The sequence below is a fragment of the Alligator mississippiensis genome, chromosome 6, assembly GCF_030867095.1.
Source record: "Alligator mississippiensis isolate rAllMis1 chromosome 6, rAllMis1, whole genome shotgun sequence".
NCBI classification, from domain to species: Eukaryota; Metazoa; Chordata; order Crocodylia; family Alligatoridae; genus Alligator; species Alligator mississippiensis.
Window position 1 is genome coordinate 24,491,955 of NC_081829.1, and position 17,447 is coordinate 24,509,401.

Genomic DNA, 17,447 nt, shown 5'->3' on the forward strand with positions numbered 1-17,447 from the left:
TATCTTTGGCTGCAAAGTGATCTTTACCAATGCAGGCAGGAAGCAGTTCTTGTACAGCCTCAAAGTGTGGCTTCTTCACTTGTTGGCTGGGTGGCAGAATGGCTTCTTGGACTGCCCACACGTTGCTGGCAGTTTTGTCTAGTTTTTATTCTGTTTAACTGTATAGCTTTGGAGCATTTTTCCTTAATGGTTGGCTGATTAGAGTCTGAACACACAGGAAGGAAAAGGGTGACCATCATATTACAGTTGTTAAATTGCCTGGCTCCTGTTTTGGATATGTCTAGGTGTGAAGACTTTTTTTCTGCAGCCACTGCAATTAAATATGATGATCCTTGAGTGGTTAAACAGGATGCTTAGAGGCATTGGTTACTCTTGAGTTTCTCCTGAGATGCATATTTAGTCTTTTGTTTTCTGTAGCTGCTAGGTCAATTGAAATGCATATGTAGTTTCCTTGCCTTCACTGGCTCTCTTAGATACACACGTGAGGAGTGGGCCAGGTCTCTGCCAATACTTTTAACCATCACTTTTATTATTTTATGGCATGGGTCTGATATTGGGTGGCATAAGCACTCCACTGTCTTGATGCCTAATGGCTTGCAGCCACTAGCAGAATTTGACATTCTTGTGGCAGTCTTGTTACCACAATCCAGTCTTGCCCCAGCCATTGTCTTGCATTTTTGTGCAAGAGACACTGTCCAAGCTTTCACAATTTTCATATGCAACAGCTGTTATGAGAAGCTTGACATAAAGTTTGTAAACTTGTCCTGCTACAGATTTGCCTGATCTGTTAGATTAGGGTGGCAAACCTATGGCACACATGCCAACAGTGGTATGGGTAGCCTCCATATGTGGCAGATTGGGGAGGGAACAGAAAGAGCAGAAGGTCAGGGAGGGATCATGGTGCAGAGCATCAGATCAGGCAAGGCAGTGGGATTAGTATGACACTCAGAGGGTGTGCGGCTTAAATTGTGGCATGCCTGCCAAAAAGGTTAGCCCCCGTTTTATTAAATGTTTTAAAAATGTGACACTTAGTTGTACATTGACTTAATGTTAAACCTAGGCCTTCAAAAGTGAAATCCCAAATTTTTATCTTTGGCAAAAGTAAATTGAGTTTTTGATAGTACAAATATGTAGAGTATGAGATTGCAAGGGAATCGGCCATGTAACAATTAATATTAAATTGGCTCAGGGCTATACCCCCCCCCCCCATCCCCCCTCCAGAATGGAAGTAATGAACACCTCCACTCAAACTAAATCTTTCCTTTTATCTTTGACTGGAAGCTTATTTGCTTACCTGCAGCACTAACATTGACTGCAGATTTGCCAGAAATCTCAGCAGCTTACAGAGGGTCTGGGATAACTAAGCTGTGCTATGCCTGTACTTAAAACATTCTCTGAACTCATCCCCCTAGGATGAAACCTCCTCTCATAAACTGTGTGCGGAAGACCTACAGAAGAATGGAGACTCTAATAGTGTCATTAAAGATAGGCTATCTCAAGCTGTGCGACACAATGCCAAGCATTTCCTTGATCCAGTACGGAAATTCAATGGACAGCCAGTACCCTTTCAACAACCAAAGCTTTTTACTGGAGGTGTTATGCGGTGGTACCAAGTTGAAGGCATGGAATGGCTCAGGGTATGAACTGATATTTTTAAACTGGTGGCAAAGAGAGGGCAGTAAAGAATTTCTAAAAAACTGTCAACCTCAGACATCCTTTAGTTTTGCTGTGACACATGAGGAATGGTCTGGATGTGTAGTGTTTTTTAAGTCTTCTAGGGTTTGATTTTTTTTTTTTTTTTTAATTTTTTTTTGAGGGGGGGTGGGTTTTTTAACAGTGCTAACATCAAGTCTAGTCTTCCTACCTCTTACTGTAGGGATGATCTGTGTTATCAACTCTTCCCCTAAATGGAAAGGTGGAGTGTTGATTGTAAACAAAGACTTCCTTTATATGTTGTTCCAAGAATTTTCCCCCTTCTAGTTGCGATTGTCTCTGTTATGTAGGGTGACCATAATAATAATTTTAGGGAAATCTGAGACAAAGAAATCTGGGATGGGGGGCGGGCACAGCATGCACCATCCCCTGCAGTACCACCAGCCCTTCATTGCGCTGGCTGTGATACTAGGTGGAGCCCATGTCCGTGCAGCCAGCATGGGGTCTAGATTCAGGTTTTCACTGCCTCCCAACCCCTAACTGCACTAGGCTTACTTCTGCCATCTTGGAGCTGCACTGTGCCACCTGCTTCCCCCTTCCCTTACCAGGATCTTGTGACTGGACATCCTCCCATCCCTGTCTCTTTGCTTCCTGCCTGGGGAAAAAGCATGCTGCTGGTGGCCAGGGATCTACAGGCTGCCCACCAACCTGCCTGCCTAGAGCAGTAGCAGACTATACAGCCTCCTTCCAGCCACCACCACCATCTGTCTCCCTCCCTCCACTGCGTATCTTGGCTTGTCAGTGGCCTCCTACCTCCAGCAAGGCAGGAGAGGCTCCCAGCAAACAACAGCAGCAGCTCCAGCGATTTAATCTCCCCCCAGATCAGCAGCAGAGAGTTAGGCGCACCCCCCTATGCCTTTGCACCCCACTCTCCTCATGGGCACACACAAAAGCCCCAACCCTATGGCTTCCAAGAGTCCTGATGGCAGAGAAGGGTGGGGCAGGACAGTGCAGAGGCCCACATCTGGGCTCCATCCTTTACATGCAGAGGCTGTACCTGACTGGGTGCCCCCAGCCCATGCTACACAGCCATATGGCACCTCCTCCTGGTAGCTACTGCCCTGGGCTGCCATTTGTATCCTGGGCCTTGGCCGTGACCACAGCTGCAGAATGTGAGGCTACTGGCAGGGGAGAAGTGCAGTGTGGCGCCACACTGTCTGCGCCCAGGGGATGGGGCTTAGCCACAGGCCTTTGCACTGCTCCCCCCACAGGTGCCCCAGCCCAGCCAATCCTTCCAAGGATGGGGAGCCAGGCTCAGCCCAGCTCATCCCTGACCTCCAGCTCCTGCTCAGGAGGAGCCAGGCCAGGCACTTGTGGGCAGGGTGGCACAAATCTGGGACTTCTTTAATTCTCATGAACAGCCAGGACACCAGAACAGCCTCTGAAATGTGGGACTATCCCAGCCAAATGGGGGTCAGGTGGTCACTGTACTATTATGGGAGTATCTATTAATCTGTCCCCTTTCAGGTTGTTCTGAATGCAACTCCTGTGGTGGTACTCGACTACTGTTATCTCCCTGAGTACAGAAATCTTATGACCTTTGAGGCCCAACTCAGCTTTAAACACCTGTATTTCCTCTTTCTGCGAATTTGTATTTAATGATAGTGAGTCAAAAGCCTTCTTTAAAAATATTCTATTGAAAATAGGAGTTAAGTGTTAGATGTTTTAAAATCCGTTTTCCTCTGTTACTATCACATGGCACCCTGTGGTGCTATGAGCTCCTTTTACACGTGCTATGCAATATTAGCACTGTTAAGTATACCAACTCCTACATGAGATTTACAGGATAAACCCAGAGATTTCAAATAGGAAGCCATGGTATCAAAAAACATTCTGACCTGGTGTGGTTGTTCTGAGCTCTTTATAACAGAAGAATCGTTGTATTTTTCTTCAGGCAAAAAAGAGAGCTGGGATTTTTCACTTTCCACGGTGTACCTTGAGTCTAAAAAGTTTGAGAACCATTGGTCTTGACATATGGCATGAATGAGCTAGAGCAGTTATTCTCAATCGGATGTGGGGGTACACTGGGGCATGTGAAATCCTCAGAGAGTTAATAGATGAGCAGATAAGGACAGACTCAGGCTGTCCCTGGTATAGTTGTTCCTCCAGTCCCGCTGCCTGACCCATCTGCAGGGAGGTAAGCACTGTAAGAAATGTCATTTCTTGAAATAGGATGCCACTCAGTTCTCAAGTTATAGAGGGGTGCTTTGAGTCAAAAGTTTCAGAACCACTGAACTAGAGACATTAAGGGTACTTACCTTGGAATTGTCTCTTAAGGATCCCTAAATATAAGCTGATGGGCTACTATTAAGGAGATAAGGTTCGTTCTTTGTGGGTAGAAAGGCTTTCAGAGCAAAATATCTGTTCTATATACAGATGCACCAAAATAGTTCCAGATCTACAAGCTGTACTAGCAGTAACAACATCCTTGTGTTTATCTCGCTCATCCTTTGTTCCTTCATGGTGATATCACTTCCCTGTGTCCCCAGTAATGGGACTCTGTCTGTCTTAAGGATTTCTGCAGGCAGTTAATGCTGGTCAGGTATTGGAGAACACAGCTCTTCGTACCCCTGATGTAGACTGTCATGTCAGCATAAGCACAGCCAGTCTGCTTACTTATTCACACTTAAAGCATGAGCCTGCTTCTTATCTGGTTATCTCCTCATACCTTGTTTGTCTCTTCACACTTCCTACAGGACCCTTCAAAGGATCGTGTGGCACCCCAGCATTCCCATCACCCTGGTTGTGAATCACTGGCTTAGGTTATAATATACCAAGAAAGAGCTCATAATGTGGCCATAAATTCTTTTGGGACAGAGGAGACTTGGCTTCCTAACACAAGGGGGAAATTTAAACTGTTCACGCCCTCTGTTTAATAACCTTTGAACCTGTTTCTTGTATATCAAAGGGAAATTAAAGGATTCAAGCATGGGTTTTCTTTTGCTAGTTAATTTTGAACCAAAACCTACTTACTGGCTTTAGTGTGGTGAAAGCAGGCAGCTGAAGCTAGTCAGGTAAAAATTCTTGCTTCCTTAGCAGACTCCTACTTGCGTGCATATATTTTTTTTTTTTTTTTAACATCTGTACTCCTTCCTGTTTTTTTCTGAGTGTGCTTTAAAGTAGTCTTCCTGAACCAAGTCTAACTGCAATTTTATTTTTTCAATATTAAAATTTCTAAATGGTTGGAGCATGAAACTTGTTCTGCTTGGTGAGGCCAAAAGTACCCAAAGGATGCACCTACATGTGCAATTAATTTGAAGTAATAAACCCCAGAGCAGTTTGAGCTGGAGTAAACTACTCTTGGGTGCGTATCTACACCTGCACTTGGGACAGCAGCTATTTGAGCCAGGGTGGAGTAGCTTACACCAGGGCCACCTAGCCCTGGGTTCCAGCTGGTGGTGGCAGGCAGCAGAGCGACTGGCTGGGGCACAAGGGTGCTGAAAGTGCAGAGCTATATGGCTAGGCACCTGTCTGCCCCTGGCTGGCTGGGCTGATGGGGTGCAGTTTACACTTGCGTTTAATCACAGTTAATTACCCTGCTGTAAGATAGTACTGTCCCTGCCAGCAGTATTTTATTACAGAGTTAATTAGATTACTGTGGCCTAATAGCAATGAATGTGTAGCTGGTGATGCTTTACTGTGCAGCTAATTAGTCTACTCTGCAGTTAAGTGCATGCATAGATGTGGCAAAAGAGAATTATACCAAAGCTTTACTTCTGAGTTTAGGAACAAGCCTGAGAAATGTCAACAAAAAGCTTCCAGATAAATTGAGCTAGGTTTTCAGTTAAGTGCAAGCAAATATCTAACTTGTCCAGGTTTTTAAACTTTCACATGGCTGAATGGACTCACAGCTGACACTGTGTGTGCACATGATTATGCAATTGGTACATTCCTATGTATTGTTGCTATTTAATGTAGGCAAGGAAAAGACCTTTTACAATTTTGCAAGGTATGTAGATGTGGAAAAATTGCTAGCAGAAACTGAATTGTGAATTCATTCACAAGTGTTATATACATATAGAAGTATACTAATTATAAGGTATATACTAATGTTAAAATATTTCTTTCTATATATGCAGATGCTTTGGGAAAATGGCATTAATGGCATTTTGGCTGATGAAATGGGATTAGGAAAAACTATCCAGTGCATAGCAACAATAGCACTGATGGTAGAGAGAGGAGTTCCTGGACCATTCTTAGTATGTGGTCCCCTGTCTACACTTCCTAACTGGATGTCTGAATTCAAGAGGTTCGCTCCAGAGGTAAAAAATGAAGTTATTTTGTGTTTCAGAAAAGTAAATTATTTCATGTTCCTAGCCAGTCTTATAAAAGCATGAGGACAATTCTTAATATGATTGTAGAAAATGTCTCGATTTGTTTCATATTAATAGAAATTTAAAAGTGCTTTATTTGGTATTTTATTTATAACTTCAAAGTATTCAGTGTCTGCACTACCTTCTCTTACGCTTAATTGTAAAATGGAGCTTATTTAATGTTTAAATCTGATTTATATTAGATCCCCACAATGCTGTACCATGGAGCCCAGCAGGAACGTCGCAAATTGGTTCACAAAATTCACAGGCAACAAGGATCGCTGCAGATCCATCCTGTGGTCATTACTTCATTTGAAATAGCCATGAGAGACAGAAATGCTTTGCAGGTACTCTCATCTTTTTTTCCAAATATTTGGCAGGGTGGAGGGCCTCATGACTAATCATTTAAAGCCATGTGTTCTATTTCACTGAGAACTTCACATACGCTATCTACCAAGAAGTTGTCCCAAAGTAGGAATAGGTATATTTTTACATGGGTTTTTTTTAGTGGCTGGAGCCCTAGCTTGAATAGTTAAGTAAGTTCTTAAAATAGGGTGCGTTGTTGAAAGGGATTTTGGAGAAATGGCAGGAAGATTGACAGACAAAAAAAAAGAAACAGACAAGGAATCCTGTATGGTAAACCCATCTGGAACTGCACCTCTCCCTTAGTGTTTAATACACCAGCTTTTTTACTTAACACACCTAGGCTTTCTAAAGTAGTCACTTAATAACAGTCGTCTTTTGGGCAGGTTTCATGGTATAGTCTAGATGTGTTTCTGGTGCAGGATAGCCTTGTATAGCCAACTGGATAAAGTTTAAATTTAGTATCAGTTTGTGATTAGCTTATAAATAAGGCACAAAAAAAGTTTAAAGAACACAGCTTTGAGGATCAGCTGCTCAGGAGTTGGAGAATTAGGATAGCTTGTGCAACCTTGATTTGGCCACTTATGTATACATAGTGATCACATACTTAAACCTTCAGTGCTAATTTTGTACATGGAAAAATAGAAAATACTCCCTACTCTATGCAGTTACTGAGCAGCCATTCAGTGTTTCCCCTCTCCTTTCCCCCCCTATCCCCCTTTATTGGTTGATAATTGGCCTTGGGCCTTATTTAACTAGGACTTTTCAATCCCTGCTCTAAAGGTAAAATTGTTAATTTTCTCCCAGACTATGTCAGTGGACTACTTTTACAAACTTAGTAAATTATATTCACAAATCTATGTGAAATAAAAGAGAACTATCTCCATTTTACAGATGGAGAAATAAGAAGCACAGAGACAAGCATCCACTAATTCAGGCTACGCAATTCATGGCCTGACTGTTTCCGAGTATGTAACAGCATAAAGCATTTCATACATTCCAAATGTGGCTTCCATTTCAACACAGACCCCAAGACCTGAATTCAGAAAACAAATATACAACATAATTTTTTGTGCATCATTTCCTAGGTTTTGGAGGGAAAAACCAGTTTCCATCATCCAGCATTGTTGTATTCATCAGCAGAATAGGAACCTTCTGTCACTTGATCTAACATAAGAAATGACAGCTATAGCACAGTGGTTTTGAAACTTTGTTAAGTCACAACCTTTCATATTACTGCTTCTGCTGCGGAACCCCTATTCTTGGCTCTGCTGCCTGTCTAACCTGACAGAGCTACGTGACCCAGAGTGACAAAGACACCACCTCCCAGCCTGCTCTACCATTAACCCCAATATCTTTGTGGAACCTGTGATGACCTAGTTTGAAAACTATTGCCATAGCAGGCTGTTGTCTTCTGCAGACCACACTTAAAGGGGTTGAGATGCTGTGCTACAGGGGATGACCAGGAATCCTTGGGTTTCATTCCAACCTTTGGAAGATTGCATGTTCTTGTAGATACTCTTCTGCACTTTCCTTTCAAATCTGTCACAGTCCTTTTTCTTCCTTACCCGTAGCTCTTTGTTTTATACCCATTTTCTACTTCCAGATAGTCCTATTTTGAATTCATTATACTGCCTCCAAGCTCTCTCCTCTCCCAGGCCAGTCCCTAACCCTTCACCCCATCAGAGTTCTTTGTCTGCTTTCATCCTCTCCTGGTATCTTGTCCAGACTTAAGTGTTTTCTCCTCCTAGTTTCTTGTTCCAGTTTTTATCCCTTCCCACTGCCTGACCCATCTGCAAAGCTTTATCTAGGCTTTCCCCTCACTCCATTTCCCATGCTGGTTGTAGGGTCTAGCCCTTGTCACCTCTAAATTTGATTACCCAGCCCAAACAATGAAGAGGAAGCTGAGGTAATTAGATCACAGGAGAGAGAAGCCCCATTCTTTAGTGTCAGATCTGAAATGAAACAGTGCACCTAGGAACTGCAGTGGCTGGGAAGTTCTGCCTAGCTCTCGTGCGTTGCATGGCCAGTGCAGATGCAGGCAGTCCTCGGACTTACGACACAATTGGTTCCTGAAAACCGTGTCTTAAGTCAAAACATTGTAACTCTGAACCAATTTTCTCATAAGAAACAATGTTATAAACGGGATTGGTTCCTGAACCAAGGCCTGATACGCTCTTTTCACCAAAAATGCCCCAGAATTTTGTACTCGATCCACTATAGATGAGTAATAATATATCTAAATTAATGTATTTATATTGTAACTAGCAATCATTGATTTGGAAGGAGTTCTTTGAGGTGTCTTTACTGGACTTTTTGAAGGGCTCTTGGTTGGACTCTTGAAGGGTTCTTGGCTGGAGTCATCTCAGGAGTCTTGGCTGCAAGTTTTTCTGGAGTCTTGTTTGCGTTCTTAAAGAAATTGTCCAAGCAAGTTTGGACAGATGTTCTCCAGGCAAATGAGCGACACAGCGAACTTATTTGCTGGTGTGGCGTCACATTGGATCAAGTGTTGTAAGTCAAAACTGACGTCATAATATTAAAACAGTATCAATTTATAAACGCAAGTCAAAACTTTGTAAGTCGAGGACTGCTTGTAGTATCGGTGAATTAAGCTGAAAATTTGTAGTGCATAGCAGAGGACACGTGCCATAAAGGCCACCCCACATCAAATTTCAGATCTCCATTTCAAAGTATGGAGGCACTGAGCTTCACATAGAAAAAGTTTCTAGACTTTGGATGTAGGCAAAACCTTTCTCTCTCCCTCCCCCTGCCCCAACTTCATTCCTGGAAATAATTTTATCACTGTGGCTCCCTCTACTTGCCTTACTATGGAGGTTGCAACATTGTGGTATTTTATAGGAGTTACTCCACCACGAGTAGCCCCACCATGTAGCCACCTAACCCTTTGGTCAGATGCAGTTTATGGTCATACCCAGGACTGACAGCAATTACATGGTTAGTCTAAACTACAGTTCTCAACCAGGCAGCCATGGCACCCAGAGATGCTATGCAATCTTTATGAGGGTGTCATGCAGTATTAGCAGCTGAGACAGGTACTTGACAAAGGGTGGTCTCTGGCTGCTTTTATTAAGTGGTACTACTTATTCAGCATTTACTTGATAGTGATGATCACTTTTTATGAGGTAGTAGGTGACCTTTTCTTTTCTTTTCTTTTATTTTCTTTTGTAGCATTGCTTCTGGAAGTACCTGATAGTGGATGAAGGTCATAGGATTAAAAACATGAACTGCCGTCTTATCAGGGAATTAAAACGGTTTAATGCTGACAATAAACTTCTGTTAACTGGTACTCCCTTGCAAAACAACTTGGCAGAGCTTTGGTCTCTGCTTAACTTCCTGCTCCCAGATGTGTTTGATGATTTGAAAAGGTAGGCCACAGTCTAATAGTTCAGAAGCAATAATACAGTACACCAAGTATTTTAATTAACACATGTATTTAAGGTACACGGTTGTCAAATCTACTATATCTCATAATTCTGTGATGAAAATAATTTTTCTTTTTAATTTTACTTGCTGTAAAGGCATCTTTCATACCTGTGGTGCTTTTCAAGCATAACCCTATATTTGATGTTGAGACTGGTTTAGGTAATAAAGAATAATGTGTATGGAATAACTTGAGGGAGGGGCGGGGGGCAGTTATTTGAGCTGGAGGGCCGCTTAGCGTTTGGGTGAGCTGTCCCAGGCTGGGTCCACCCCTCCCCACAACTGCTCGCCAAACACGGAAATACAGCGTGGCACTGGGAATACAGTGTGGCACAGAGGAGGGGAAGGGGGGCCAGGAGCCATGGTTTATCTGGGCCTAGATGAGTTGGTACTGAACTGTTTCCTCTTCTCCCCCCATTCCCCCAGGCCCCAGTCTCTGGCATGCAACGCAGCCAGGCTAGGCTGGTGCTGCACTGTGTTCCTACATGACGCTTTTGGCCCTTCTTTGACGCATACATAGGCACGAGACAGGACAGGCAGGGAAGGGAGTGGCAGCTGCTGCTACTGCTGCAGCCAGTTATGTCACAGGGCAGAGAGAAAGGCAAGAGGTGCTGAAAGCCAGTTTAGCTGCAGGCTAGGTACAGTTCTTCAGAAGAGCAGCTGCATGCCATGTAGAATCATTTGGCAGGCCAGGTCCATCCTGTGGGCCATATTTTGCCCACCCTTAGAATAACTGCTTGTTTCTCTCTCTGTTTCTATAGCTTTGAATCCTGGTTTGATATTACAAGCATTACAGAAATAGCTGAAGATATTGTTGCTAAAGAAAGGGAGCAGAACATCTTGCATATGCTACATCAGGTCTTTAATTTAAAATTGTTCTCACTGATATTTGGGACTCGTTCTAAAGTTTTACTGCACCATTAATACTGAGTATGCTTAAACTCCATTGACAAAGTATTGGACTAGATTTATTTTTGACAGTTGATATAAAGGCCAGACTTGTTTGTTGGTTTTAAAACCTTGACACTTGTACTTTCGTTACTTGTTGTTGAATCTTTTTAGTATTAGAAAGTCGCATGAGTGATGCATCTCTTTAATATTTTTGTTTTATGTTCTGAATTGAGCAGAGAGTTCAGGAAATGAAAACTAATTAACTTTCATGTCTTTTAATACTTTTCTAATATATTAAGTCTTTAGTTTACTTTGCTGACTTAGTTTCTAGCAATAAGATTTGTTTCATTTTGTAAATGACTTGATTATAGGAGTGCTGCTTCTGATATTTCACAAATAATGTGTTTGCTACTATTATAGTCATGTTCTGGTATTCTAGCTGTCTTTGTTTACCCCAGGATTGTCATTGTTTTGATTCCTTCTTCAAAGGCAAAACCAAACTGCTATTAAAATGGTATCATTTCTTTAAAAAAAAACAAACAAACAAAAACAACAAAACAAAGCAAAACAACCCAGTGCTTGAAAACAGTTGCTGCTCTCTTCCTATTCTAAGTCTAAGGGAGTAATGTTTATCTCCCAGATATGTTATGTGGTAAATGAACAGATGCTTATTCTTAGCTGACAAAGATGTTAATGTAGTTAGGATGCTACTTTGTCATTGTGTTAAGATCAGGTCCACATAGGCCAGGGAACTGCTTTGATGTAGGGAGTGAAACTTGCAGAATAATTTGTTTTAAGATGCTTGTAAAAGTGACTATGGCATGTATTCACCTCTTGTAAAAATGTATGTTTTAAATCCTTAATTGCATCCTGTGGGTGGTGTTCACCAGCCGTCCCTGCAGGCTAAACAAGTAGGTCAGGGTGGTCCTCAGGCCAGTTCTAGTATGAGGCTAGTGCACAGAGTTAGTCTGTGGGTGTAGACTCCACATGCTGGATCCAGCCACCGCTTAGCCCCCACACCAGTGCGTGGGACCACATTCAGCCTCCAGAGACTTTAATACTGTTGGCATAATATATTCTAAATACTGGAAGGCACTCCCTTTCCCAGCTTTCTGTAGCTTATAATGTAGGACTTAAGGGGTGAATTAAGTCTACATCAAACAAATTGGCACAGTTCTATTGAAATCATGAAACTGCAGTGCCAGCTTAAAGTTTTACCCTTACTTCTTTAGAGATTGTGATTATCTTTTTGTTTAAATTCTAGATTTTGACACCCTTCTTATTGAGAAGACTGAAATCTGATGTAGCTCTTGAGGTCCCTCCTAAACGAGAAGTTGTGGTGTATGCACCATTGACAAAGAAGCAAGAAACCTTCTATAAGGCAATAGTAAACCGGACCATTAGAAAACTGCTTGGGAACAATGAGGTACCTACTAATAAGGACTTAAATGTATAAAACCTGTACTTCCTGTTAATGGTTCATGAATGCAGCTACCATAGCTTTGGTCCTGCAGTTGTAATTCCCAAAACACTAGTTGCTTGTTATTAACCAAGTCAGCTGTAATTAAGCAAAAGTCGGTGGTGGTGGTAGTGGCTGTTGTCATTGAAAATGTATGGCTGCTAACTTTAGTGAGAACAGAATTAAACATATATGTGAACATAAATTTAAAGAGATGTTCTTATTGGCTAGCTGTAGCGCAAAACAAACAGAATGGTATTTTTGTATGTAATGGTTAACTGCCCCTCCTTTTACTTCAACTATTGGTAAAAATGGTGCCATAAGCGTTAGGGCAGTGGATACATGTGCATTTCTTTAAAAAGTACAAAACATGGCAGATCTAAAAAACATGGCTCTAAAGCTAAGGACCTAGAAAGAAAGGGCAGTTTTACAAATTTGTAATTCTTATGGTGTTTTCTAGTTTACTACCCTTAATAGATTTTAAACAGGAAGATTTCAGACAATAACTTTTTAGGTCAAGGATTAAAGATAGTGAAAACACTGTAAGCAACATACCATTTTGCAGCATTTACAGTCTAAAAAGTTAACTAACTGCATGTATATTGAGGGTGCTGGGTCAAATCTGAGACACCTTTTTTCCCCTGTGGTCAACACTTGCTTCCTATCACTATTTGTATCATTTTCTACAGAAAGAAGTGGTTGAGTTGAGTCCTACAGGCCGACCAAAGCGCCAGAGTCGAAAATCCATTAATTATCGTGAAATAGATGAAATAACACCCGATGATATGGAAAAACTGATCAGCAAAATGCAGGAGGAAGTAGAAAAAGAGAGGTGCCTATTTAGAAACAAAAGGGTTCTTTTGAACATCTTCCATATGTCTACAATTGAACTTTGTAGTAGATTTGAAACTAAATAACAAGACAAACATCAAGATAAATGGAAAATATATGCCATGATACATTAGCTTTCCTCCCTAGTCACTGCTTTACTAATTCTGAAAATCTTGAGTCATCAGGTAAACTGTACTATACTTGTAGTGCATTGACGTCTTGCTATACTAATAAGATTGTGTGTCTTTGCAAGGCCAGTGATAGAAATGAGCATTCCCATGGATTCAGAAGTTAACCTTAAGATGCAGAATGTTATGATGTTACTAAGAAAATGCTGTAACCATCCATACCTCATTGAATACCCACTGGACCCTGCCACACAACAATTTAAGGTACATATTGTGCAGCAATTACAGTAGTGTTAGCAGAAAAAAGTTAAATGCCTTTTAAGTGCTGGTGATTTGGCTTTGGACTAAATACTAGAAAGTGGTTTTATCTGTGTCTTCATATGGCAAAGTATCCCCAAATCCTACCAGTGATTCAATCTTGTGAGAGGGAGTAGATGCCTGTTCAGTTTTTGCTGCCAGCTGCAAGGGACGTTGTTTCTTGTGATGTGTATGCCTTGGAACTAAAGAGCTGTGAGCTGGTGTAAAACTGGCCTTTTCCCATTTGACTCCCACAGAACTGGGAGAACAGCTGAGGACCTGGCCTTGAAACAGCAAGTACTTCTCATGCATTTGCTTTCAAACCTGAAAGTATTGACTCCTGCTATGAAATGTGTATGATAAGGGTTGTGTGTTCCAGAGAATACAGCCAAACCTTATTTTCTTCTAAACTGGTACATGTTACAAAATTACCATCTCAGGTCAGCATCTAACACTCGCTCAAAGAAAATATAAATATATCAAACATGCATTATGGGCACGTTTAAAAGTTTTATCCTAAATAAATAAGTTTGTAATAGTGCAACATTGGAAGGAATTTGGGGTAAAAATAAATCATAAACTTTACCCTTTCTTGCACGTGGGTGCACATGCATCTCCTGCAAAAAGCACCACCAACGCTGCAGGCGGCACCTACGGGCGGTCGCTGCTCGCCACCACTCCACCCCCACCTCCCCTTCCCGCCACCAATGCTGCCAGCGGCATCTGTGAGTGCTCACCACCCCTCCTCCCCCACCAGCCCGACACCACCATGGCTGCCTGTGGGAGCTTACCACCATCTGTGAGTGGTCACTGTGCCCCCTCAGCCTCCGGGAGCACGCGGCATTCATGACTTAATCCATCAATAATAACCAAAAGAGTACATTCAAAAGTAGTCTTCCAAATAAACACAAGCTTGACTTCTGTAGGGTTGAAACCATTATTATCACAGTGTAAGATAGTCAAATCAGCAATCCATTGTTGATACAACCCAACATTCTCTAGATGGGACAAGAATGGAATATAGGATTAGTCAGATATATATAAATGCTGGAGTGCTGTGTAGCTAATTGCTGCTGCTGAAGGCCAGTGCCACGTTGTTAAAAAGTGTTGTTGGTAACTAGTCAGGGGCTGCAAACTTAAGCCAGTGCTTTGTAGCCTGAGGTTCAGCAACTTGAAGTTCAGTGTACTGACTGTCAACCCTATACAGTGAGGTAGGAAATCTTATTTCTGCTTTGTGAAAAGTTCATTAGAAGCATCTTCCATTGAGAAACAGAATGAGAATCTTTCTCACCAGACCACCAGAGTGTTTTATTTATATATTTATATTTGTGTGTGTATAATAAATTCTTGATTTCATCTAAAAAAAATTTTAATAAAAAAAGGTTCTAATTGGCTCTTATCTCTAGCACCCAAGTCAAAACCTTGGTTCGAAATGTACATATGCACAATTGCCCTTTCTCTTCTGTATTTTAAGGTTGATGAAGATCTAGTGAAGAATTCAGGCAAATTCCTGCTCTTGGACCGGATGCTTCCAGAATTGAAAAAAAGGGGACATAAGGTAGTTTTGTTTTCTGTATTTACATTGTAACAAGTGTTGCTTTTCATTTTTCCCCTCTGATAAGTATACTGAAGACTTTTAACTATTTTAGGTGCTGTTGTTCTCACAAATGACAATGATGTTGGACATTTTGATGGATTATTGCTATTTAAGAGATTACAGATTTAGTCGTTTGGATGGATCCATGTCCTATGCAGAGAGAGAAGAAAATGTAAGTAATCCACCCTTAAGCATTTAAGCTAATTGTACCGATTCATCTAAGAACTAATAGGCAGCATAAAACCAAACTGCTCCAAAAGACAGAAAACTGTTTAATGGGGTAGTTGTGAGTGCAGTATCACTGGATCAGAAAACTGTGCAGAAAGTCTGGGGTATGCCTACACTGACAAGTACCCACCCAAATCATAGCATCTCATAGTTAGGGTTGGGAGGGACCTCAGGAGGTCATCCACTCGAACCCGCTGTTCAAAGCAGGACCATCCCCAACTAGATCATCCCAGCCAAAGCTTTGTCTAGCTGAGTTTTGAAAACCTCAAAGGATGGAGCTTCCACCACTTCTCTGGGTAACCTGTTCCAGTGTTTTACTACCCTCCTAGCAAGAGAACTCTTTCTGATATCTAACCTAAACTTCTCTTGCTGCACCTTGAGATTGTTGCTCCTTGTTCTATCATCTGCCACCACTGAGAACAGTTTAGCTCCATCCTCTTTTGAACCCCACTTCAGGTAGTTGATGGCTGCTATTAAGTTCCCTCTGTCTCCTCTTCTCAGTTACCTGTCTTTCCTCATAACGTAAGTCATGTCCCCCAACCCCCTCACCATCTTTGTTGCTCTCTGCTGAACTCTCCAACTTGTCCATATCCCTTCTGTAGTGGCAGGCCTAAAACTGGACACAGTACTCCAGATGTGGCCTCACTTGTGCTGAATAGAGGGGAATGATCACTTCCCTTTACCTACTGCCAACACGCCTACAAATGCAGCCCAGTATGCTGTTAGACTTCTTGCCAACAAGGACACACTGCTGGCTCATTCAGCTTATTGTCCACGGTAACCCCCAGGTCCTCTTCTGCAGAGTTGCTGCTCATCCAGTCATCCCCCATCCTGTAGTGGTACATTGGATTGTTTCATCCTGAGTGCAGGATTTTGTACTTGTCCTTGTTGAACCTCATGAGATTCCTTTTGGCCCAAACCTCCAATTTGTCTAAGTCACTCTGAATCCTAGCCCTACCCCCCAGCATATCTATTAGTCCCCCAGCTTTGGTGTCATCTGCAAACTCACTGTATGCCATCTTCCAAGTTGTTGATGAAGACATTGAACAAAACCAGCCCTATGACCGATCTCCAGGGCACTCCACTTGATACCAGCTGCCAACTAGACATCAAACCACTGATTACTGCTCTCTGAGCCCAATGCTCCAGCCAGTTTTCTATCCACCTTACAGTCCATTCATCCAGCCCATACTTCCTTAGCTTGCCTTCAAGAGTGTTGTGGGAAACCATATCAAAAGCCTTGCTAAAATCCAGGGTATTCCACATCCACCAGTCTCCCTGCATCCACAGTGCTACTTGTCTCATCATAGAAAGCAATCAGGTTGGTCAGGCATGACTTGCCCTTGGTGAATCCATGCTGACTCTTCCTAATCGCCGACTTCTCCAAGTGCTTAGAAATAGATTCCTTGAGGATCTACACCATGATTTTTTCAGGGACTGAGGTGAGGCTGAGTGGTATGTATTTCCCCGGATCCTCCTTTTTTTCCCTTTCTTAAATATGAGCACTATGTTTGCCCTTTTCCAATCATCCAGGACCTCTCCTGATCACCATGAGCTTTCAAAGATGATGGCCAATGGCTCTGCAATCACATCAGCTGCCTCCCTCAGCACCCTCGGGTGCATCTCATCTGGCCCAGTGGACTTGTACGCATCCAGCTTTTCTAAGTAATTCCTAGCCTGTTCCTTCACCACTGAAGGCTGCCCACCTCCTCCCCAAACAGCTGCCTGGTGCAGTTGTCTGGGAGCTGACCTTGCCTGTGAAGACTGAAGCCAAAAAAGGCATCGAGCACTTCAGCCTTTTCTGCATCCTCTGTCACAAGGCTGCCTCCCCCACACTTCCCTTGATCCTCCTTTTGCTACCAACATACTTATAGAAATGTTTCTTGTTGCCCTTCACTTCCCTTGCTAGCTGCAACTCCAATTGTGCTTTAGCCTTCCTGACTTCATCCCTGCATGCCCAAGCAATACTCTTATTTTTCCCTAGTTTGTCCAAGTTTCCATTTCCTTATAAGCTTCCTTATGTTATATAGCTCAGTCCACATACTTGAGTGTGTCACTTTTTTCATCCATGTTTGTCATTGGTGTCAAGCCCAGCTTACCTGCATCCGTGCTGTCCTCTTTGGAACTTTTGTGTAGGGGTGTATCATATCATAGCAAGTGAAATTCATCTGGGAATTGGCCTGTGG

The 17,447-nt window shown here is 42.3% G+C and overlaps 1 protein-coding gene across 2 annotated transcripts in view; it reads left to right on the forward strand.

Moving 5' to 3' along the window:
* The window catches only part of HELLS (helicase, lymphoid specific), a 47,216-nt gene that overhangs the window by 10,181 nt on the left and 19,588 nt on the right, over positions 1-17,447 (forward strand). For both annotated transcript variants that reach the window (XM_059729705.1, XM_006263961.4), the window contains exons 8-17: positions 1,413-1,637; positions 5,793-5,975; positions 6,230-6,373; positions 9,579-9,775; positions 10,592-10,688; positions 11,986-12,147; positions 12,870-13,012; positions 13,265-13,403; positions 14,911-14,994; positions 15,086-15,205. In XM_059729705.1, coding sequence (XP_059585688.1) covers positions 1,413-1,637; positions 5,793-5,975; positions 6,230-6,373; positions 9,579-9,775; positions 10,592-10,688; positions 11,986-12,147; positions 12,870-13,012; positions 13,265-13,403; positions 14,911-14,994; positions 15,086-15,205 — 1,494 coding nt within the window. The remainder of the gene's footprint in view (positions 1-1,412; positions 1,638-5,792; positions 5,976-6,229; positions 6,374-9,578; positions 9,776-10,591; positions 10,689-11,985; positions 12,148-12,869; positions 13,013-13,264; positions 13,404-14,910; positions 14,995-15,085; positions 15,206-17,447) is intronic.